The sequence below is a fragment of the Centropristis striata genome, chromosome 1 (assembly GCF_030273125.1).
Source record: "Centropristis striata isolate RG_2023a ecotype Rhode Island chromosome 1, C.striata_1.0, whole genome shotgun sequence".
Taxonomy (NCBI): Eukaryota; Metazoa; Chordata; class Actinopteri; order Perciformes; family Serranidae; genus Centropristis; species Centropristis striata.
This window is the reverse complement of record NC_081517.1, coordinates 46,233,086-46,257,931: the sequence shown is the minus strand read 5'-3', so window position 1 is coordinate 46,257,931 and position 24,846 is coordinate 46,233,086. Positions and strand designations below refer to the sequence as shown.

Below are 24,846 nucleotides of genomic sequence, written 5' to 3'. Positions count from 1 at the left end.
TCAGCACTAAACCACCAAGAAGATGTGTGTTGTTTGATCCCAGAGACTGCCCTGATATAGGGACTTCTGGACCAGCTCTCCACTAAGGGGTCAGATTCCCTATCCTATGGATATTATCTCAGTAGGTATTTCGGGAATTTATAAGCTGGTGGCGAGGAGACTCGCCTAGCTTCTAACAGCCTAGATCCGGACACCTATCCTGCTTAATCTAGAATGGCACCTATCGAAAAACCCTGGATTTTAGATACCGCGCTAGCCGCATCCATTTAATGGCAGCTCTCCTCTTACTGATCTATGCACTTGGTGAATCGTTAGGTTAGTTTTATTGGCTAGGAAGACAAGCCCCAAGGATAAATTGAATTTATTTGGCTAGAGTAACCAATAAGAACCTTGTTATAACACACAACCTTTTAATACCAAAAGATTTAATAATCTAATGTCCACTACTTCACTTTAAATGCAATTGAGAATTTATTGATAATATAGAAAGGTGCAAGCATACAGCATATAATGATCAAAAAATGGATTACCCTAACTGCCTGTGTTGAATGAAGCTGTAGCTGGGAATTGTAATCCATCAAATTTGGAGAGGAAAACGGGAAAGTTGCCTGGCCAAGCAACTATAACGCACTGTCCGGCTTCAGACCTCAGCTGAGGCTCTCCACTTTATCCAAAGTCAGAGTAATCCTAGATCAGTACTGTAATCCTGACAACAGTGAGAACTGTTCCTCTAACTTCTCTTTCCCACATCTCGGTCCAGCTTCACACGTTCAACACGTTACAACATGTCTCAGCTCAACGTCGCCCTTCTCAGTTCCCTTTTTTCTACTGGCTTCGCCCTAACTGTTGCTTCTTTCTAACACAGTCATCAGAATTAATATCATAGTCACCAACATTTCTTATGATTACTTCAGTCACCACACATACTGTTTAACTGATCATTCTTGCATTTTGTCTCAACAGTTATTTTATCAAATCACTTCAACATTTTAACTATCATCGTACATATAATCATCACTTACTTCGTTCATTACAATCATTTCCACATCCATCAGTCATTTGTCATTTGTGTATCACACCATCACATCACATAGTAGGATCACTTAACAACAATTATCACAGTGACTTTGTGTATTACGTCATATTAGGTGGCGAGTAGAGATCTCAACTTACTTGACAGTGTGTATACAGGAATGTTTGTGATATACACAGATTATACATGATTACAAAGATCTGTTGTATTATATGTTGTAATACAGCGAGTTGCCTCAACATGTGATACAGGAGAGGGTAGGGTTCTGGGCCAGCAAGAAATGGATAAGCATTGATCTTACATTTGCAAAGAATAGACAAAGCATTGCCAATATCAGTACTGTGGAAGAGCATTGCATTGTTATTTGATTAATTAAGTTATTATTAATGTTTATTTTCATTGTTGTCCTTCAGACTCCTTTTCCCAAGCACGCTTCTCTCTTGCTGCTTGTCAGATGTGCATCCTTAAAATCCATCTTTTTTCCATTAACTTCGGAAATTAATCTGCAAAAAAGTTATTATGTTCAGGTCACTTACAACAAAAAGAAATTCAGGTTTTTTTTTTTAAAGGGAAAAAAAAGTGGCCATGCACACTAAAAAGACAAAAATATTTTTGGTGAAAGGCACACTTTTTTTTTTCCTCATCTTGCCAAACGTAGGCCTTGAGGGGATCATGAATTTGGTCTGTTTATCTGTCCTGTCTGTCAGTATGTCTGCAGTAATATGATCAGAGTTTGTAATGTTCAACCAACACTACAGCATTGGTAACTTGTCACTTATATCATTGGTTACATACTAACAGAAAAACAATAAACATGTTAATACTGGACATGGATTGCCTGCAGCCTTCTGCTGTTACTACACATACCTCAACAACTGCCTGCCTTTTGTTGTCCATGCTTAGGATGGCACTCGCTCTCTCACTGTCAACTTGGGAAAAATGTAGTCTGATCATGATGGGTGATAATGTGTCATCCACACATCTCTGCAGGAAAAGAAAAAAAGTTGATTAGATATTAGTAGATAGAAACATTCAAGAAAGCTTAAATATTACAATGGTAAAATGAACTTGGTTGTTGCTGTTGTCACTTTTTCTTTGAAATTAGTCTTTTGTTTTCATAAAAAATTCTGATAACAGGCATTGCTATATAGACCGGTGGGTTGTCAGGGATTTGAGCTTTCAGAAACAACCAGCTAAAATTAACAACAAGTGGCAATACTGTTTTTGTGGTAGGCTGATGGGTATTAGGACGAAGTAGGTGATATCCACCAAAAAATGTACACAGGGATAATAATATAAAATATTCCTTACTGGCATATAGATGGAGTAGTTACGGCAGGTATCTTTATCCTTCAGCTCTACGGTGCTGGTAAGAGTTCTGGCTGTTTTGTCGGTTTGAATGAAGAAACCCCGATTTGTTTGTCTCATTGGATCCACATCCAGTGTGAAAGAGATTATTGGTCCGGAGTTCATTGCCCCTGCAAAGACATCCAAATGGATTAAATTAGCCAAAAACACACATTGAAGAGGTGAGCAGCATCATTAACTGTAAAGGAAACCATTGGGCTAGGGGGGGGGGAGTCAAATCTTGCATTCACTTTTATAAAAACTTGTTAACAATGGCAAACATAACAATTTAGTCACTGTATTTTTGAACATTGTAGAACTGCTATTTTTCTACAGCACCGTGGCTGTAAATAAATGTCAGCTCTTCAATTCCTGTTTGCCACCTCCAAACTATAAATAATGATAATAAAAAGATAATGCCTGAGGTGATCCAGATGTCACTCCCCAGAAACACTTTTTCAATCTGTTGAGAGATTCTGAGCCATTCCCAAATCGGATTAGATATATAATCTCTTCAGCATGTTCTAGTTCTACGATTGGGCCTTCTATTATTTGGACCTTCATGTCAGAACGCTAAAATGAAGGTGCTCCTGATGAAACTGTCCAGGTGGTTTCTTTTCTCCTCACCATGATGTTCCACTAAAATGCCTGCATTGCTATGAAGATGTAACCAATGTGTTGTGATCGAACCACAGGTGAATCTTGGGTTCATTTGTGGATTTTAACATTTGTGGACTAAAATGTGTAGTGGGTCTGGAATAGCCACATATAGTTATAGTTATCACATTAACAGACACCCCCTCTTTTTCATTTTAATATCTGAACTTTTATTTGAATCTTTATGAACAGTTTTGCAAAAAGCATTACCACTTTGCGCCAGTAGATGGTGCTCTAACAACCAGTGGGTCCAGGCAAATAGTTTCTGCTCTGCTTTGCTCTGCGCATGTGCAGAGAATAAACCTGCTGAGCAGCAGTAGCATGAGCTAACAACTCTCGTGTTTGTGTTTGGATCCACAGGTATGTAAAATGTATTATTTTGTACATTTTGGTTCGGTTAAACTATGTAACAACATACAGTGAAGCCATGACGAGAAGCTAAGCATGGTAGAATGTTGAAATATGTACTTTATCGTCTGAGTTTATTATGTGGGCGTTCCCGTCCAGGTAGGTCGGTTGAACCAGAGTGAGTGTGTACGTGTGTGTGAGAGCAAGTCCGACCATAAACATTGCCTTTCAGAGTTGTTGTTTATTAATATTTTTCTGGAAGTAACTGGTACAGTATTTACAGTGTTCTGTATTCTGAAATGTGAATATTAAGCGCATGTGCAGAGAATAAACCTGCTGAGCAGCAGTAGCATGAGCTAACAACTCTCGTGTTTGTGTTTGGATCCACAGTAACTGTTAGCCACACCGTAGCTCAGCCGCTCAGTGCCCGCCGCCTGAGTGGCTCATGCTGCCGAACCAGAGACCCCTAGCTCTGGCGCCGGAAACAAATGCAACAGCATCTTGATTCAACTCACAAAATGGCATTTCAGCTCCATTTTAGTTCTCTGATAAGGAACATCTTTCCCAGGATGCCTTGCGTTTATAACAGATCACATCATTGGTGAAGAGACCTGTGACACCACATGGGGTCCTGTTAAATCAGATCAGAGTCCTCTGACCAGCCAGAGGGGCACAGCTCTGAGATCCAGTTCCTGGATTCACCAGCCCCCACCTCATCTCCTGCAGAGCCCTGCTGTGACGAGGCCTCCTCCTTCTGAAAATCTCCTTTCCAGGAGTAATTCTGAACAACTGCAACTCTGATCTTCCCTGCGCATTAAAGTTGCATTAATGAAGGCAAAGTTTCATTGCAACTGCCAGAGAAAGCTTCACCTCAACAACAATGACAAACAAGTAACTTAATTTTCAAGACAACAAATTATTGAAACTCAACCTGAAATCAAACTTCCTTCCACGTCCTCCATCCAAAGGGATTTCCCCCTTTTCCAACTGGACTGTGAGTAATGTAACTGGGCTTAGATAAGCAATCAGCAAGGACTTTGAGTACAAAGGATTTTACCTGTAATTAATTATTTGGTTTATATGTGTTTTTAAGTATATTTGTTCTGAAATTCATGTAGCTACATCATTCGAAGTTGTATGTTAATCTTGCTTTATTCAGACATTCAGTCTTATATGCAAACTAATTTAACTAACATTTGATTTGCTCACACACTGATTTACACATAATATACTTTAAATTGGCTGTAGCAAAGAGACAGTTTTGCAGAGCAAGGGGGCCAAGGGCCAGGCATCACTTCACAGCTTTTTATATATGTGTGCTTTTATTTGCTTTACTTGTTTAGAATAGAATACCTTTTTGATTACAAATGCTGTCTATTTAATGTTGTACACTGTGAACGATATGCTAACGTCTTCTGTGACAAGAATTCACAATTGCTTTAACCACTACTAAATATTAATTAGATAATTTGATTATGATTCTATTCATAATTATTAATCAGTGTTCCAAATTGATAGTTTACTTTATGAGACTGATTTAGGTGAATTGGGTATATTTTTCTGCTTTACAGGTGGTGCCCCAACGAGCTATGACTTAGAGCAAATCAAGTCATATAATTTATTATAATTACTAATCATTTAGAATAATTATGAATAATTTGTATAGCCATATAACCACTCTTTTGAACCGTGAGATCCACACATGTGCTTAGGTTCATCCATACATACCTGATATCCTTATGGGAGTGATAGCATTCATGATTACGCCCTTTTATTTACATCCAGACTGCCTCACATTGGACTACAAACCAGTCTAGCACTTGCTGGACATCAGGGTCTGATGAAGCCAACACAAGATCATTAGAGATCAATCACTAAAGTAATTAGGAGGCCAACATTAAAAACAAGTTTGACTTCGTGCTGGGCATTAGGACAAAGCTGTCACTTGGTTTATCAGTAATAGATGGTTCATAGCATTTGCCCTGATACTCCATACTTCTGACACTGTACAGGCTTTCTGAGGGGAAACTGTCGTAAGCCTTCTCCAAGTCTAAAAAATAAATCTAGACCCAATCAACTAACTCCCATGACACCCATTCCAACAACCCCAAGGTAAAAAGCCGGTCCAACCAGGATGAAACTGCTCCTCCTAGATCTGAGGTTTGACAACTGGTCAGTGTCTTCTTTCAGGCACCCTTGAATAAGGTGCTGCCTCCTCAATAGAGGCTTTGCACATAGCTCATTCCGATTCCACATCTCCAATGTTGCCTAGTATGCATCACAAATTCTTCCAGAGGTGGGAATTAAAGACCTTGCAGTCCTGACTGTCGGAAACATACAGCAGCAGACATGATGATACAAACACAAGTTGATCATCAATCTTTATCATCAATGTCCTAGTACCAAGTACAATTCTGAATAACTGTGTGCTTAAACATGGTGTTCCTTATGGCAAATCCCTGACTAGCACACAAGTACAGTAACAAAGCACCCCTTAGCTGAGCAGGCAGGCCATTTTTTCTACTTACCCCAGGTTTCTCCCCTTTTGCCCACATGAGCATTGAAGTCCTCCAACAGAGCTAGGTAATATTCTATCCATACACAAAAATTTTAAAAAGACCAGATACTCCAAACTGCTGTCTGGTGCACCAACAGCCCTCTCGGCACCTCATAGTCACATAGAGGCCCCCCTCTTGTTCTCCTGGGAGAACTGGGGTCTTGCCTGCCAAATACCTCTAACCCTGGGCAACTCTAGAGAAAGACAAGGTCTAGTCCCTTCCAGGATTTTGACTCCAGACCCAGTGGCATACATAGAGGTGAACACAACTGTATGTAGTTGGTACCGCTCTATCTCTGCTTTCTATGGTTTGTGTTTATCCAGATATCCGCTGGCTCCTTACAGACCACCAGTAATTCTGGCCATTACCTCCAGAGGCTAAATTATTGTCAGACCGGTAGCTTAATTGTTTTGCTACCACCTAGAATCAGCAGCAAGGGCCTTTTCCCCCACCTTTGTTTGCCCCCCCATTCGAGAATTAAATCGACCCAAATCCCCATATATGATGTCATGGCAGTTTCACGCAGCTTGAAACTTAAAATAAGGGGAACTATTTGCAGACAAAAACTAAATTGAAAAAAGTACCTGATGCTAAAAGTGAGCTGAGCAGAGTAAAGCTAAACCATGCAGTGAAAACTCAGCAATTGGGTTAGATGCCTACCTGCTATGCCTGTTGTGGTTGTATTAATCATTTCAAAGCAGGCTGTTATGGTAACCATTGGTAAAATTTCATCTGAAATGCCAGGGCAGTGAAGCCTTTCAGTGTTTATCTCCTCAGGTTGAAAAGACAGATGGGTCAAGACATTGAAGATGGGCTTGTACCTGAAATACATTGATCACATTTATTGAACAATTGAAAAATTGATCATTAAGACATAGGAGAATGGAATACTAATTTTAAAGGGTTTAAGGAGATTTGCAACACCAGACATTGATTTCACCCCTCTGTTATTGTGCTCTGGCAAAGCCATGGATGAATTACTTTGAGACATGTTTTGTATCTGCACAACTTATACCACAACCTATATTCATATATAATATCCATACCTTAGCACAACAGCCATGCCCTGTGAGCCAACCACAATATCTGGGAGTCCATCTTCTCCGAGGTCAAAGTCCCCATCAATGGCATGTCCAAAGAATCTGAGCTCAGGTTTTATGTCCAATCCCCTGATTTTCTGGAATAATAGAAGTTGAAAAATGATGTATGAAAATATTTTATGACACTCAAATGGTGCATGTTCAAAGTTATTTTGTTGTATCATCATGCTTTTAAAAGTGAGTACCAGCATTATATAAACAAGATCGAAAATATTAGCAACAAATGGTAAATGGTAAAGTCGCTTTGCGACCACTCAAAGCTCTTTACACTACAGACTGCGCTCATTCACCCATTCACACACACATTCATACTGGTGGCAGAGGTGACCCTAAATGGTGCCACCTGCCACCATTGGGAATTCATTCTCACATCAATGAACGCAGCATCGGGAGCAATTTGTATTGTTTTAGTATTATTTAGTTTTGTATATATTAGTAGTTGTAGAATTATTAGTATTATTATATCAATTAGTGTAAAAATAATTTTCTACAGCTTTAACCAGATTGCCACAGTTATATGCAATCATCAGTCATATCTATAGGGAATGGCTTCTGAGTTTTATTATAAAGCCAGTTTTAGCCTTATCTATTGGAAAATAATTGCATATGTCTAAACCTGGTTACGTTGATGCCCTACTAATTGAAGTGCAAATATATCTTTTTAGTCAGTCAGAAAATCTGCTGCTACTTCCTCATTTAGAGGAATAGCAATTTGATAACAGGATTTGTCTCTCACTTGGCTGAAAGTGCTGCGTATCCCTTTGTGCCTGTCACCAAGGTAGATATACACAGACCCTCTGTTATCATCTTCAAGAGGGGCTCCAACAGCAACGTCTCGGAGTCCATCTCCATTCAGATCTGCAAGACTGGAAATTGTGGTGCCAAATCTTCCCTTGGATGGTGCAGTCACATTCAGTTGACTTTTCAGTTGCATCTGTGGGAAACAAGAGCATAAGTTAATCAACTTAGGAAAGTAAATGCATTCAATTTCTGTGAACCTTTTAAACCTTATTAAAGTACAGTGGCACACAAAACCTGAATGTTTACTGCTGCCCACCTCATCAGTCAGTGCGTAGACATAGATCTGGCCTTCTTTCTCTTCCTGAGAAAACCGTGGAGCTCCCACCAGCAGGAAATCCGTGTTACCATCTGAGTCGACATCTACTGAACACAACTCTGCACCAAAATAGGAACCAATCTGAAAAGGTGTGTGATATAAAGAAAGGATTTATATTGAATAGATTGATAGAAGATACACTAACTTAACCTTTTAACCTTAACCTAACCGAAAAACGTGTATATTATATTATGTACATGTATATTTTATATTCAAGATAAAATCGATCTATGCTGCTACGTCAGTATTTACAAGCAATATCTGCTCCGTAAAAAATTACTATAACCTTCCTCTATTCAGCTCAATTTCCACCGCCCTCTGCCCCCCTCACTGTTTGCTTTATCTTTGAAGCCACTTGCACAGGCATGTGCAAGTGCATCCTTTGAACAAAGGGACACCACCCCAGAACCTCTATCCCAGCTCAATGATTTGTACCTACAAGAAGTGTGAGAACCTCATTGGCCTCTGACATCACAGGGAGTCTAAAGGAAGTTAAAATCCTCATTCATTTCCTCATGCTCTGCTCTTCCAGTTTGCAAAAGGGGAGTGTTTCTCTCTTTCAGCAGGGTCTTCCAGGGACACAAGGTCCTCAAGCAAACCAGGACCAGGTCTGGCCTAGCCAGACAGCCCCTGTTTATCTCTCTGCTTCCAGCTTGGGACACAAAGGCTTTAGAGGACTGGCTTGGCTGGCTCTCCAACTGCTCTCTGATTTGTCCTGTTTTTGGCCTATCTGAATATAGCCAACACAGTGCATTAAGATTTTGATTAGTTAACACAAAGTTTAACTACAGCAGCTGTTAGCCCAGAGACCAGGACTTAAAGTCTCAGCTAAGTTCGAATGCAACAGAAACCAACACAGCAAAATTACTACTCTTCTAGACAGTCACGCCAAGCCTGTCACCACACCCAAAGGATGGCTGGACCACACTCAGAAGCAAACCTTCACCGCTTTTCTACGCCTTTCTTCATGACCCTCTCCATCTATGGACTGGTAAAGTACTGGGCTAGATAAGATAGAAATGAGCAAAAGCCTAAGCAGAAGATTTAACCTTTAAATGCTGGTTTGGTTTAATGTGTTTTGTTAAGTACTATTGTTGTGATATTTGTGTAGCCACATCACCTGAAGTTGAATGTTAGTCCTATTTACACAAACACCAGGTCGTGCATTCAACAAATTCTATCAAATAACTCAATTTATTCTGGCACATTAATTCACATTCAATGTACTTTAGAAGTTAACACATGGTCCTTTTGTCCTCCTAAGCAAGACAAAAGACTTCTGGTTTTCACGACCCTTTGTCTGCTCTGACCTAACTCAGGCAGCCATCTTGCCACACACACACACACACACACACCTCACATTTTCACACTGTAAATAGTCTGTTAGATTGGACATTGTGTGTTTGGTTGCTTTACCTATTTTTTTTAAGAATAAATACATTTTGGAAAACACATGCTGTCCATATGATGTTGTACAAGTATGAATGAGATGCCAACCTCTCCCAAATTCTTTCAACCATTACTAAATATTCATATGGTAATTTGATTATAATTATTAAGTTAATTATTAATCAGTGTTCCAAATTGATAGTTTAGTAACTTGATGAGACTGATTTTGCTGAATTGAAAATCTTTTCTCTGTTTTACAGAGTGGTACCCCATTTTGAGATGACTTAGAGTATCAATAAAGTCATATAATTTATTATAATCAATAATTATTGATGATCATTATTAATCAGCCTTCCAATAGCCTTCTAAACACACTTCTGAACTGGGAAAGTGTGGCATTACTGAAATGTCCAAGGTTTGAATTCCCACCGTGGAGCATTTGTTTAATGTAAGTTTTTGTTTTCACACACAAACACACATTGTAGACAAACAGTCTACAAATGTCCAACTGTATATGAGTTTTTAACATTTTAACCACATCTACGTTCAATGATCAAGACTCCCAGTCTGTTTGTGTTGCTGTTTCACATAAAATAGGCCACTCAGATCCAGTAGCTTCTGCTGACCGAACTCCACCGCAGTGACTAACAGGAAGCTCACAGACAGAACGGGAGCCGTAATTAATCAATTAACATGCAGTTAATTGCTTCAAAACACGTACACTTTTTATTGCGTGATTTATAACAGCTGTCTATGCAGATGATGATTCAATTCATGCCACCGAAGACAGAGTCATTGTGGATTGCACAATAAAACATATACATGCAGCTCACATCTCCCTGATAACGTGTTTGAAATGGGGAAGGGAGAAACCAGGTGTTGTGAGCTTTATGTCAGTCAGTCAAATCCACACCTGTATGGAGGTGCTGACCTCTGGCAGTCCCTTAAAAATTCATATAAGTGAGGATAAAAGTTCTTTAAAACTATCTCAAGTGTTCAAGTACAATCCATCTTTAATTTTTGAATTTGCATGATTACACAAATGACAACTTTCTCAAGACAGTTACCAACCTGATCCCCATTTAATCTTTGGGCTGCAGTCCATTTCTTCCAATTGTGTGTGAGGAGTACGACCTGTCCTGTGTGCTCAAATCTTGGTGCACCCATGAAATATAGAGAAAAGCTATTCTTCACTCCAGTGGAGATAGAGGATCCTGCAACAGTGTGGTTACATGACATAAGGTGTTAAATAATTACTTTTGTCACAGAGGTTTGAATGCAGTGTAAGAAATGTTCAGTGCAGGTACTTTTAATTTGAAATAATTAAAAGATTCCACATTTTAAAAGGGTTGCAGATACACATTTATGATCCCATTTGTATGCTACATTTATAATAGCAGAGAATCTGTGGGGAAGAAAACTTTGAATACCAATGTAGGAGTTCATCTGCATGAGTGGATCTTCAGAATGTGTTTCTTTTTGTTCATGATGGTTCTGAAGCCAACCACGCCAGCTGTTTGATCCCACTGAACCCAGAATCAAAGTATCCTGTTGACAGAAATGCAAAGGTTCAGTCATAGTGCAGCAAGGAGACGAGGCCATGTCACGAAAGTAAAACATAAGAGTGTAACTCTTGGTTGGATATCAATGTTACGGTGACGATAGTTACAGGAAAATATATTTAGAATTACTGACTTTGTAGAAGACAGCACTGAATCCAGTCTGACCCATTTGTTCGTGAGCCACTGTGGAGTCGAAATATAAAGACATTAGCAGCTGATGCTGTTATAGCAGGCATTCACCAGGAAGATAAAATTGAGATTTGTGACAGCATTATTGTGCAAAAAGGAAAAAAATAATATTTTAACATCACCTTCCATTTTAAAGATCTTTTCTCGGATGTCTTCCAGTATTCCTGTGAGTCCTTCATAGTTCTCAATCTTGAAGGTATTTTTGTCTTTTGGTTCTGAAGCAATGGTTCTGATTCTGTCCAGCCCAGCATCTCTGACCTGAAACCAGTGTGCTGCTTGAATTTATGAAGTATCTCAGATTTTGATTGGCTTCAGTACAATTCAACAGTTTTCATTTTTTAAAAAGACTGTTTAAGTTAATCATCCAATGGTTAAAAACAGAGGGGAAATTATTATTAGCTCCATAAACATAGTGAAAGAGAAATCTATAACAGTGTAGTTACATAATGGTTTGTCTTTTACTGCCACCACTAAATTAATTTCCCTTTAGCAGGATTCATCAGCTAAATTTTGTTTCATAAACAGAATTTTTCCCACTTTTTTACATTACATTACATTCCCACTTCAAAATTCCAATTAAGATGTGACTTTTTTTTCCAGTGTTTCCAGATTGGGTTACTTTTCTTCCTGAGTACTCTGCCATTGATTGTTGAAAAAGTTGTGTTTCAGATCACTTGGGCAAGTGTTTCATATCTGAACTTGTGTTCTAGTGTTAAATTGTATATGCTATATTATATTTCAAGTTACAAACCTAAACCAGTGGCTGTAAAAGGCTTTTTGGAACAATAGAGATAAAAAAAAATAACTGTTCAAAGTCCACAATTTAATTAATATATAATAATATATGTATTGTAAGTATCACACACACACACACACACACACACACATATATTTATCACAGCTTACCCCAATGACAAAGCGAATTATGTTTTTCTCATCATATGTGGCGATAATCCCATTTCTGTCTCTGTCGCTGGGATCTCCATCAGTGATGACGACCACAACTTTAGTTGCATCAGGAGAGGCGCCTGCAGCTGGGTTCTCAAGGATGTTCTCCCTGAGACAAATGTAAAAGGAGCATTTAGAAAAAAAATCTTGATCTACAATTTATTGTTTATGTCAACAAATAAGATGCTCATAATCTTCTCTTTGTACTGTATATCTTCCTGTTATTGTTTTCTCCTTTGTTATCTTCAATTGTTAGAGTTTGAAAACTGTTTATGTAATGTAACTGAACTTACAACACAAATGTTAGCGCTTTGTGTGTGTTAGTGAGAGACTTCATATGGGGTTCTTTCTTGAGTTTTTGGAGATCTCGACCAGCTTCGTAGTCATTGAAGTCAAAAACCTTCCTGGGAACTGAGCCGAACTGAACTGCTGCAAACTGAAAAAGTAGACAACATCATACAGTATTCAACATTATGTGTATAAAATTTAACAAATACATCCTGTGAATGCTTTAATTTTGCAGTAGCACCTTGATTGACAAGTTCTTCAGGCTGCTCATTATTTCCACTATAAAATCTTTATTTTTGTTGAACTCTGCTTCGGTCATACTCCCTGATCCATCAAACAGAAAGACTAGGTCTATTTTCTTACTTGTGCTTTCTGGAGAAAAAAAAGCATTTTAAAGGATATTTAGACGGGATAAAAATATTGAGAATCATTTTTACTGCAGAAAGGACCAGATGTTATAAGCACCAGGGGGAGAAGCTAACACTCTTGAATGTCTTGTACCTTGGAAAGCAGGTGTGAACGAGGAGATTGGCTGAGGGTCATCTTTTCTCTTGTAGCACACGCTGTTCACAAAGGAGTTCTCCTTACATTCATGGGTTTCACTTGGTCTGCAAACCTACAGGAGACATATGGACTCTGTGTTATTGGCATTTTCTAATAAGACAGAGCAGAACGGTAGCATGTAGCCTTTATGTCGGAGAGGACGTTAGCTAATGCCGATGTAGATATGCAATTAAAAAAGTGAAAAATGGTCTTGAAACAAGAGATCGATCTGGATGTTGATTGAGCTGGCTGAATGTAACAATGAATTCAGCTAATCAAATTATGCTTAACTAAAAAACTTGAAACAGATAGTCCCATATTGAATACACAGAGAAGCAAGCCTTGCATATCTCGATGCACACACACAAACACTGAAAACATTCAGCAGAGTGTTGACAATTTGTAAAACTGGACTGGTGAATAGCTAAAGTCTTTGAGATTAATTTGTAACCACTTCCAGTCGAAGATACCATTTATCTGCACTTTTATGTACAAATATGTATAAATGGTTGGATAACAATGTGACGTTGACCATTTATGTGTTTTAAATTTAGATTTACTCACTTTGTAGAAGACAGCACCGAATCCAGTCTGACTCATTTGTGCTTGAGCCACTGTGGAGTCGAAACACAAAGACATTAGCAGTTGATGCTGTTACAGCAGGCATTCACCAGGAAGATAAAATTGAGATTTGTGACAGCATTATTGTGCAAAAAGGGAAAAAAAAAAAATTTAACATCACCTTCCATTTTAAAGATCTTTTTTTGGATGTCTTCCAGTATTCCTGTGACTTCGTCATAGTTCTCCATCTTGAAGGTATTTTTGTCTTTTGGTTCTGAAGCCAAGTCTCTGATGTTTTCCAGCCTAAGATATTCAATCTGAAACCAGTGTGCTGCTTGAATTTATGAAGTATCTCAGATTTTGATTGGCTCCAGTACAATTCAACAGTTTTCATTTAAAAAAAAGACTGAAGTTAATCATCCAATGGTTAAAAACACAGGGGAAATTATCATTAGTTCCATAAACATAGTGAAAGAGAAATCTATAACAGTGTAGTTACATAATGGTTTGTCTTTTACTGCCACCACTAAATTAATTTCCCTTTAGCAGGATTCATCAGCTAAATTTTGTTTCATAAACAGAATTTTTCCCTCTTCAGAATTACAATTAAGAGTGTTAAATTGTATATGCTATATTATATTTCAAGTTACAAACCTAAACCAGTGGCTGTAAAAACATTAACCGTACAAAGTCCACAATTTAATCAATATATAATAATATATGTACTGTAAGTATCACATATATGATTGATATATATATATATATATATATATATATATATATAGCACAGCTTACCGCAATAATGAAGCGAATTATGTTTTTTTCATCATATCTGTTAATGATCCTATCTCTGTCCGTGTCAGATGGAACTCCATCTGTGAGTAGTATCATTATTTTGGTTGCATCAGGACAGGCGCCTGCAGCTGAGTTTTCAAAGATTTCTTTTCTGAAACAAATGTAAAAGTCTTTTTCAGAATCATCGAAACTTAATTTATTAATCATCATAAGGCAGAAAATTAGGACCACATGAAGCATTCAGAGGATAAAGTAAAAAATTCAGACTTTATTCTCAGAATTATGAAGGAAGTTAATAATATAAATTCGGGTTAAACTGGAAAGTTTGGTGAACTGTAAGTACGGCCACATTTGAAAAATGTATTTCCTCCATCAGGGTATCACGAGTTTGGTCGTGTGTGTGCATGTGTGTGTCTCTGTCTGGCTGCAGCTAATCTTTCATACTACTGGACCAATAAGCCATATACATTTATGACTTTTTTATGACTGTAAGTCTGTATCGTAACACATTAAATTATTGTCATCGGTTGTAGAAATCCTATCAGACAGCATTACATTATGACACCACAGTTTCATATCTTCAAATACTGTGCATATACCATCAAGTACAGTTTTAGTTTTCGTTTATTTTTGTCTGTAAAATGGTTGCAGCGAACTGTGCTGTCAGGCGTACAGATTGCACCACACACGGTGGTTTCCAGCCTGGAAATAACTGAAACGACACACAGTCAGTAAACTCCCTAATGTCACCAACACAACAACAAAACTGACATCCAGTCAGTAAGGAGGGCCACATGAGATAAAATGGATTTCAGTTCTGAGTGTAAAGGTGCTGCACATGACATTCTGTATATTATTAGTGCTGTAAACAAATATTTGCTGAAGATGTAGTGAAGTAATGAGAGCCCGACTAGAGAATGAAAACCCTCCCGCTGTGTGTGTTCTTATCTTCTCCGGACATTCCCCATGTGAGTTCCTAGATCATTCAAAAGTGAGTCCAAAGGGACCTTTATCAGGGGCCTTTATTTGGGCCTTATCATCTTCCAAAACATTTGACAATTGTGGCGAAAATGTACGTATTTCATAGGTCTCAGAAATGGTTGTGCCAAAATGACTCAGTGGCGCCCCCTAGATAATTTAAACAGAGCAGCACCCTATGGGGAACATTCACGTGAACTAACAAAATTTGGTACACATATGTATCATGGGGAGATGCACCAAAAAGCCTCTTGGGCCAATACCCAAAACTCAACAGGAAGTCAGCCATCTTGGATTGAATATCGCACTTTGCATCGTTTTTCCCCATTTCCATGTTGCATACTTTAACGAACTCCTCCTACAGATTCAACCTGATCGACTTGGTCAGTACTGTTATATTATATTTGCAAATGATAAGAAGACAGATTGTATTTTTCTCCACTCTCGCTGTGTCTTTAGTTGACAGACAGGTGTGAGACAGGGCAGTGTGTTCTCACAGGATGTGATCTGGTTTAGGCCAGATACGCGCCTGATACACGCCACACTGTGTGGCCTTTTTTCATAAAAGACCAGGCTTTATAACTTGACCATACATTGTCCAATATGCCTCAAACTTGTCATGCATGATGATGGTTCATCACTGACCAGTTCTACATAACAATATTCCATAAAGTCCCGCCCCTTATGCTTCAACCACACCCCCTTTGTTGACTAATGGACAGTTTGTCGTAGAGACTTGTATGAGGTGTCAGTGTACTCAGCAGAGAGTTCCTGTTTAACAGGTGATTTATTACCCCGCCCCTCTTGAGTAACCACGCCCCTTTTCCTAACCAATGAACCGTTTGCTATAGAGACTCATAAGAGGGGTCAGTGTACTCAGAAAAGAAAGCCATATTTGTTAGCGCTGCCATTTACTCTAGCCACGCCCCCATTCATCACTCATCGCCCGTTTGTTGTACACTCGGCGGCGGCCGACGATTGCTGGACCCGGTGTGGCCGGCTCGCCGATGGCTCCGCTCTGCTGGGGCCAGTTCATTGCTGCTTGCAGCTTTAATTTGATTTAATTTATTTTTAACTGTGTGCTTAAAAATATTAATAAATTCCGACTTTAAATTCAGAAATCCAAACAGTTCATTCTGAGTCTAAGGAATACTGACTGTTGTGCATATGGCTCTCATTCTCTTCTGGAACTTCAATACGTTTAGATTTTAACAACTAGTATTTCAGTGTAATTCAGTTTGTTTGTTTGTTTGTTTGTTTGTTTTTTTGACTTACAACACAAATCCGAGGGCTCTGTATGTGTTGGTGAGAGCACTCATATGAGGTTCTTGCATTAGATTCCTAAGAGCTCTACCCTCTTCATAGTCATTGAAGTCAAAAACTTTCCTGGGTTGTGTGGAGAACTGAACTGCTGCAAACTGGAAAAAAAAGACAAGGTCATGTTTCTGTATTTTATGATTTAACAAATGCATAAATAGATACTCTGAATGCTTTGGCGTCTCAGTGACCTTGATTGATAGGTCCTTCAGGCTGTTCATCATTTCCACTATAAAGTTTTTAATTTTGTTGAACTCTTCTTCTTCCATACTTTGTGATCCATCAAATAGAAAGACTAGGTCCACTGCATTTTTTGTGCATTCTGAAAACAATTAAGAAAGGTTAAGGACATTATTGAGAATAATTTACTGCAGGAAGGACATGATGTTATAACCACAGATAAGTTTACACCCTAAATGTCTTTTACCTTGGTACGCAGGTCTGCTACTGTACTGTGTGCTGTTGAGATTGGAGTTCCCATAACATTCATGCACCACACTTGGGCTGACAACCTAGATCAGGTGAGATTGTCAAATGTGACATTGATTTGTTTAGAATTTAGAATATTTTAGTTTTCTCACATTACATGCAACAGAATGAACGTTTCTATTTCTTACAGTGATTTGGGAGCATCTGGAGTCCTCACTTACTGACAGGCCAAAGTGCTTGACTGGTGTTTCGTTTGTGAGTAAAGTTTCTGTGACAGTAGCATCTGATTAGTACAATTAAAAAAGCATAATTCAACGGCAATAACAACTATGGCTGAGTCTACATGTCTTGATTTTCCAATACATGCAGACTTTTGGAACTAAAGACACAAAATGTAATTTTCTGTCTCTTGGTGTCTCTCAAAACAATAACAAAAGACATTTTTTGTATTCAACCATTGTTTTCATATTTTATTTTATACAGTATGTCTACCTTGTTGGAAACAGTAGATTTGTATTTTATTTTGTCATTAGTTGTGTAATATTTACTTCACAAAACATATATATGTACCTGGAATAATGAAGCACTGATGGGTTGAGTTTAGATCAGATTTGCTTGTTTCTTCACATCCGTTGGGCTGCTGGGGTGCAGACCCAAGTATCCTGTGGATGACATCAAAAAATATGATGATAGAAAACTTTGTCCAAAATGTGTGCCCCCAGTTCTGTAACTGTGGACAGAAGCATGTGTATATACTGCTTTATAAATACAATGAAAAGAATGTGTCTGCATATTGTTGTCTTTGTCTAGATTCACAACTAAAAGTCGCACAGAGTTTTATTGCTCTGCTATGATCTGATTGGATGATCTGTATACAGGCCTTTGCATTTCCACCTGGTATTCTTAGGGCCCATTCAGATCACCAGCCCAAATCTGCTTTTTTGGCACATCCCAATTGTATCTAGATTGATTTTAGAAAGTCCTGACATAAAAAAACGCCACTTGAAATATGAGTGAGAGGAGATAATTGATTGTGGAGAGTGTTATTCTTTGAATGGATTAGAAAAACAACAACAAAAAATGTCAATATTTGTTGCAAAATGTACTTTACCAGCCGCCGATATACCCTGGCAACTGTAACATCAAATTCATGTCTAAGTGTTAAATATGTAGATGTACTTACCCTCCTTTCTTCCCAGATATGATTTGAAGCACTTTGTTTGCAAAGAAATCATTTTGTTCTGCAGTATAGATGTGGGGGTTTGTCGTATCAATGTTGAAAGCCGAAGATACAGAGATGGCTGCAATTAGTGGAAGAAACGATCAAGTCAGGTCAAGTATAGTTTATTTGTCCCAACTTGGGCAACTTGGTTGCAGTCTAGGTGTATAAAAGACATTAAAAACAATACATTCCAATTTATATATATATATATATATATATATATATATATATATATATATATATATATATATATATATATATATATATATATATATATATAAAAATAAAACAAAACAAAAAAAAGGCAATTCCAGGTAAAGTGTCAACCACATCAACATCAACAACATCATCATCATCATCGTCAATATCAAACTCATCGTCATCATCATCATCATCATCATCAACATCAACATCACCATCATCGTTCAACCAGGTTCAGTTCCCTAATGGAAGTGGGGATGAATGAATATCTGGACCTGTTCTTTCATAAGACACACCAGATGGTAACCAGACGGACTCAGAGCTGAGAGGATGGGACCGTCTGAACAGATACTCCTAGCTTTCCTCACTACTTGCCTTTTAAATAAACAATTCAAATCAACAAACTGAGTCCCCACAATCTTGCTAGCAACCTTCACAATGCCATGTAGGGCATTTTTATGTTTAATTCCAAGGTTACCATACCAGCAAATGATAGAAAATGAAATAACAGATTAGATAAAGGATCTGTAGAACAGAGTCATTAAGGTCTTATCAACTTGAAATGCAGCTAGTTTTCTTAAACAAAAAAGGCGCTGCTGGCCTTTCTTACTTACCGCTTCTGTGTTGAAATCAAATTTTAGTTTATTGTCAAAAATGGCGCCAAGATACTTATAAGTGGTCACCACATCCACTACTTGGCCATTTATGGCGCTGCTCTGGAGGGCTGCTGGAGCATGCTGTCTAAAATCAATACACATATCTTTAGTTTTGGTAACACTAGGTTGGAGAAAAGCATCTTTGTACGACAAATAAAATAATTTACAATATGGCCATGGCTGTCCTCTTTATCCTCGAGAAGGCTAACAATCATCCGCCAATTTGATGATGTGTCTGTTTACATGGTGGCTATGACAATCATCTGTATACAAGATGTACAGGAGAGGGGAGAGGACGCAGCCCTGGGGGACGCCGCTGGATGTGCTCAGCTCCTCTGACAGAGTTGTGTTTACCCTCACTTTCTGAGTTCTGTTTGTGAGAAAATCAAGTACCCATCCTACAAGGCCTAAATCTAAATTAAAGCTGTCAATTAATTTCTCAACCAACATATCAATCAAATCAAATCGAATCAAACTTTATTTATATAGCGCTTTTCATACATATAAATGCAACACAAAATGCTTTACAAAAAATAAGGATAAAAACAGACAATAAAAATGACAAAACCCACCCCTCCCTTCCCCACATACACATCTGTATGTACACATACACATACATGCATACACACAAACACACTCAGACTCACACACAGCACATATTGATTGACAGTGTAGAGACATGGCAAGGCTCCGAGGATCCAGATGAGGAAAAAACAACCTGAGGGAGCATCCACACTGAGAGGTGGCAGAGCCCACAGCCATAGAGGACCCGTCACAGAGACCACCAGGACCCGGGGAGACCACCACCACCCGGGTAGACCACAACCACCACCCTGGTAGACCACCACCACCACCCGGGTAGACCACCACCACCCGGGTAGACCACCACCACCCGGGTAGACCACCACCACCACCCTGGTAGACCACCACCACCACCCGGGTAGACCACCACCACCACCCTGGTAGACCACCACCACCCGGGTAGACCACAACCACCACCCTGGTAGACCACCACCACCACCCGGGTAGACCACCACCACCCGGGTAGACCACCACCACCCGGGTAGACCACCACCACCACCCTGGTAGACCACCACCACCACCCTGGTAGACCACCACCACCACCCTGGTAGACCACCACCACCCGGGTAGACCACAACCACCACCCTGGTAGACCACCACCACCACCCGGGTAGACCACCACCACCCGGGTAGACCACCACCACCCTGGTAGACCACCACCACCACCCGGGTAGACCACTACCACCACCCAGGTATACCACCACCACAATCTCCAAGACCACATCCCCACGGGCAGAACCAACAGGACAGGATAAAAACTAAAATACAATGGGAAAGAAAATCCAAACAATGTGATGAACAACTAGATAGCTAAATAGGAGAATACATAAATAAATAGTAAAATAATCAGTTAAAAGCTAGACCAAACAGGTGGGTCTTGAGCCTCCTTTTAAAAACATCAACAGCCTCTACGGTCCTGATGCCCTCTGGCATCACCTCCCTCCTACTTTTCCTCCCAGGGAAGGGCTCTGACCTCTGACCTCCACATCACTGTCCAGAACAAAGTGGTTGTCTCCACAGAAACCGTTAAAAACCTTGGCGTGATTCTTGACAACCCTCACTACAAACATCACCGCTACTACCAGATCCTGAAGATTCTTATTGCAGAACATCAGGAGAATCCACCTGTTTCTCACTCAGAAGGCAGCTCAGGACCTGGTCAAGGCCCAGGTCCTGGTCCAGGTGCTCAGACAATCTGTCTTCAAACATTTCACCCACCGTCCTGCATCACAAGAGCAATCAACCTGCCGCGGACCAGCTGAAATCAACATACACTTACTCACATGACTGACTGACCCCTCTTGAATCAGGTACACTCTCCACGACTAGCTCCCCCTACACATCGATCCCGGTCATAATCACAAAATCAAAAATCACAAACCCACTCTTGGTGTAAACTTTCACAAACTCATATCTCTGCACACACATAAACCACCATCCACTACCCCATCACCTACTGCCACTCCACCCATATCTTTGAACTTGGCACTTTTAAATGTTAGATCTCTTCAGAACAAGACGTTTTTAATTAATTACCTTATTTTAGATAATGGAATTGATTGTAGGTTTTTAACTGAGACAGCATTTGTGATATAAATGCTCTTAAGGCTGTGAGATTGGGCAATTAGTTGAAAGGGGTGTGTTAAAAAAAATAGCAGTGGCATTCAATCAGTGAGGTCATCAATTTTGTGAAAAAACAGGTGTGAATCAGGTGGCCTCTATTTAAGGATGAAGCAGCACTTGTTGAACATGCATTTCTCCTTGAAAGCCTGAGGAAAATGGGTCGTTAAGACATTGTTCAGAAGAACCAACTAACGCTTCCTCAGTTTGAGCTTTGTTTTTAATACGAAGGGTGGAGGGTGTTTGCTTGTGTCTATGTTTCGTTATTTTATTATTATTATTGTTACTTTTTCCTTTTTTATGTAAAGCACTTTGTGTTGCATCTCTCTTGTATGAAAAGTGCTATACAAATAAAGTCTGATTGATTGATTGATTGATTGATTGATTGATTGATTGATTGATTGATTGATTGATTGAGTGATTGATGCAGATAGCTGTCTGTCTGTGTGTCTGTCTGTCTGTGTGTGTGTCTGTCTGTCTGTCTGTCTGTTGCTGACCTCTAGTGGCCTTAGAAATTATAACAGGAGCACAGGAAGAATACAGTTTTCAACAGAATATATGTCACAGGGGATTATTGAATAATCACACTTTGTTTTATTTACATTTAACACAATGACACAACTTTTTTGGACTCATTTGGTGCCTAAAGCTTCTTCTGAGTCACAGCAGATATACAAATTGTTGTATGAGGATACGTTGCCTTGCCAGTAATTATTGCAGAATCTCATGCTAGATAATATCGGGAGGGTTTCATGTCCATGTAGTTTGTATATGTGACTTTTGACTTAGTACCAGGATGAGATTAGACCAGGTCTAAGACCTTGGACCTTGACCTTGTGTTTTTTCGGCTAAGTAAACATCTATTTTGCCCTAATTACGCAACAACTGGAGTGGTAAATTATGTAAAAAGTGAATGGTTAAAACAAAAACATGAACGGCAGATTGAAAATTGCAACAAACACTTGCAGAAGTCATGGAAATCTGATATTACTCATCCTGATTATAGCTTTCCACCATCATTTAATGTCCAGCTTGTAGTGTACAAGTACAAACTTAAAATATGCAGCTTAAACATAGGACATCAGTATTCCTTAAACCAGGCCTGTGGCCCTATGAAGCCACACATTTGATTTTTCTACATTTCTGTCTGTGTACAGGTTTGAATTTTGGATAGACGCAGGACACACTTTTGTCCTGCCATCAGTCTGGACATTAAATTAGGCTAAACACACTCTGAGTCCAGCTCCATACGATTCAGACAGAATGTCAACAAGTATATTTCCCAAATCAAACAATTCAAACTCTCAGCCCCAGGCCATCCTCAGCTATTTCACCCTAAAGTATTCCTATCTATTTCTTTTTTTTATAGTGTTTTATATCTTACCAACAGCCATCGTGTAGGTGAGCCAGACAATGAGATGCATCTTCTCCGTTAGTCGTCTCCAGTCTGAGGGATTGTATGAGAATGATCACAGGGGAAGGAGGGGTCAAAAAAGGGGGAGGGTGTTTTGATTATTCAGTGAACTCCAGACAACAAACTTAATGACAGTCCTGTATTTGAAGGTCAGTTGCTTTTGCTTTCTTATAATTCAATCTTTTTTCGGTCTTTGTCACAGTTGTCGGCTCAGAATGTAACTTCCCTGTTAAAAGTCAAGTTGAACACCAAAAAAGCCTCTGAAACGATCATAAACTGATTACTGGTGGTGGAATTATTCCCAAAAACTCAAGAACCTAGACCTCTCTTTTTGCTCCCTCATCTAACACCAATATATTGTAATAAATGTGGGTTTTACCTTTGGCAAGAATCTTTATTAACAGCAGGAGTCAGTGTTGCAGCAAGCACAGTCTCTCCACTGTCAATAAAGCCTTGAAAATGACCAAAAAATATTTTTTTAAAAACAAACTAGGGCTGCAGGCAGCAGTGAACAGGCTGTCGAACCCAACGTGCGTCGGGGAGCTGGCCGGTCGCCGCCAGGGACTTCGGTGGTTTCAGACATTCAAAGTGTCATGTAAATTGGATGAAGTTTGTAGTATGAGGCTGATTTCCTGGTGTCAGTAGGGGGCGCTATGACTTCGACTGCATGTTGAGATAGGGATGTGTTCAGGCATGGACCCTTGTGAATCATAATAAATTTGGGGCAGACTGGACAATGTATGGTGAAGTTACAACAACTTCCTGTTTCACGGCGTGGATGGTCACCACGGCAACAGCATGCTTCCCGATCTAGCATCATGGAGGTGTTAAGTCTCTGCTGACCTGATTTGAGGTGGATCTGTTCAACCGGTACAGAGCAGGACATCACAGTATAAAACATGTCACTTCCTGTTGCCAGCAGGAGGCGCTATGACTATGATTCAAAATGGTCCTGCAGATGTCTTCAGGCTGTGATTTGTATCAAACCTGAGAAGTTTGGAAAAGATCTGAACACGTGTAGTGGAGTAACAGCAGGTTCTCATGTCATGGCGTTACATCTAATTTGGCTGTGCCGCCAAGGCCACGCCCCCCAAGGTCACGCCCCCCAGTGAAAAGTTATAATTGTCACAGTGAAGCATCATCCACTCCTTAAGGCTGTTCTGACAAAGTTTGGGGTGGATCAGATCAACCACCTCGGAGAAGAACATCAAAGTATAGAGACAGTAACTTCCTGAAGCAGGTAGGGGGCGCTGTGACTATAACTCATTATTGTCACATAGATGTCTTCAGGTCTGTGATCATACCTGAGAGGTTCGGACAAGATTGGACAATGTTCACTCATGTTTAAAACGACTTCCTCTTTTATGGCCAGAGAGTGAAATTTGAGGCCTCGCCACGGCCGCGCCCTTTGATAAAAAGTTAAAAGCTATGCAAATTTATCGTACATGTCTTATGAGTGGACTGACCAGATTTGAAGCCGGTCGGGTTAAATCTCTAGGAGGAGTTCGTTAAAGTATGACACGTGGAAATGTTGAAAAATGGCCATACAAATCAAAATGGCCGACTTGCTGTTGAGTTTAGGATATGGGTCCTGCTGACTTTTTTGTTCGTCTGGAACAGTTCTATATGCCTAACGAATTTTATAAATTTTCGTCAATCTTGGAGCTCAGGAAATAATGTAGGGGGCGCTACAGAGCCAATTTGCCACGCCCATTCCTGAAACCCATATCAGATCAAAATTTTCGCCCAACAACTGTGCCAAATTTTGTTCGTTTTCGAAAAGTCCAAGCACCTAATTTTTTCCTCCAATGTGAACAAATTAGAAAAAGAATCATTGTGGATACAAAAGGTCCTTCACTGACTGAGTCAGTGCTCGGGCCCTAATAAATAATCAAGTGAAGCTAATAAAGTTCAATTAAACTTATGCATGTTGTTCATTTTTCAGAATATATGCAACCATATTAATGAGCTGGAAATGACGTAAAAACATGG

General features: G+C 39.4%; 1 protein-coding gene across 1 annotated transcript; it reads right to left on the bottom strand.

Annotated features, from left to right (window-relative positions):
- Positions 1 to 452: 452 nt before the first annotated feature.
- Positions 453 to 22,921, bottom strand: LOC131980025 (integrin alpha-L-like). Its single transcript, XM_059344157.1, has 25 exons — positions 22,825 to 22,921; positions 18,343 to 18,460; positions 17,730 to 17,821; positions 17,348 to 17,427; positions 17,158 to 17,242; positions 16,922 to 17,052; positions 16,689 to 16,831; positions 14,436 to 14,586; positions 13,822 to 13,957; positions 13,644 to 13,693; positions 13,038 to 13,152; positions 12,778 to 12,908; positions 12,542 to 12,684; positions 12,207 to 12,357; positions 11,423 to 11,558; positions 11,245 to 11,294; positions 10,980 to 11,097; positions 10,621 to 10,763; positions 8,101 to 8,241; positions 7,780 to 7,977; positions 6,990 to 7,120; positions 6,604 to 6,764; positions 2,345 to 2,511; positions 1,901 to 2,017; positions 453 to 1,536 (listed from the first exon to the last, which is right to left on the bottom strand). Exons 1-25 carry the CDS (start codon positions 22,862 to 22,864, stop codon positions 1,519 to 1,521), a joined length of 2,946 nt encoding a protein of 981 aa, XP_059200140.1. The 5' UTR covers positions 22,865 to 22,921; the 3' UTR covers positions 453 to 1,518.
- Positions 22,922 to 24,846: the final 1,925 nt, after the last annotated feature.

Excerpts from the sequence above, each read along its gene's own strand:
- LOC131980025 (XM_059344157.1), bottom strand. The coding sequence starts at position 22,864 with ATGCATCTCATTGTCTGGCTCACCTACACGATGGCTGTTG. Across the intron at positions 14,587-16,688 it reads AGAGCCCTCGGATTTGTGTT|AAAAGAAATCTTTGAAAACT; the intron begins GTAAGTCAAAAA and ends CATTTGTTTCAG. Across the intron at positions 12,358-12,541 it reads AAAGCGCTAACATTTGTGTT|GGAGAACATCCTTGAGAACC; the intron begins GTAAGTTCAGTT and ends CATTTGTCTCAG.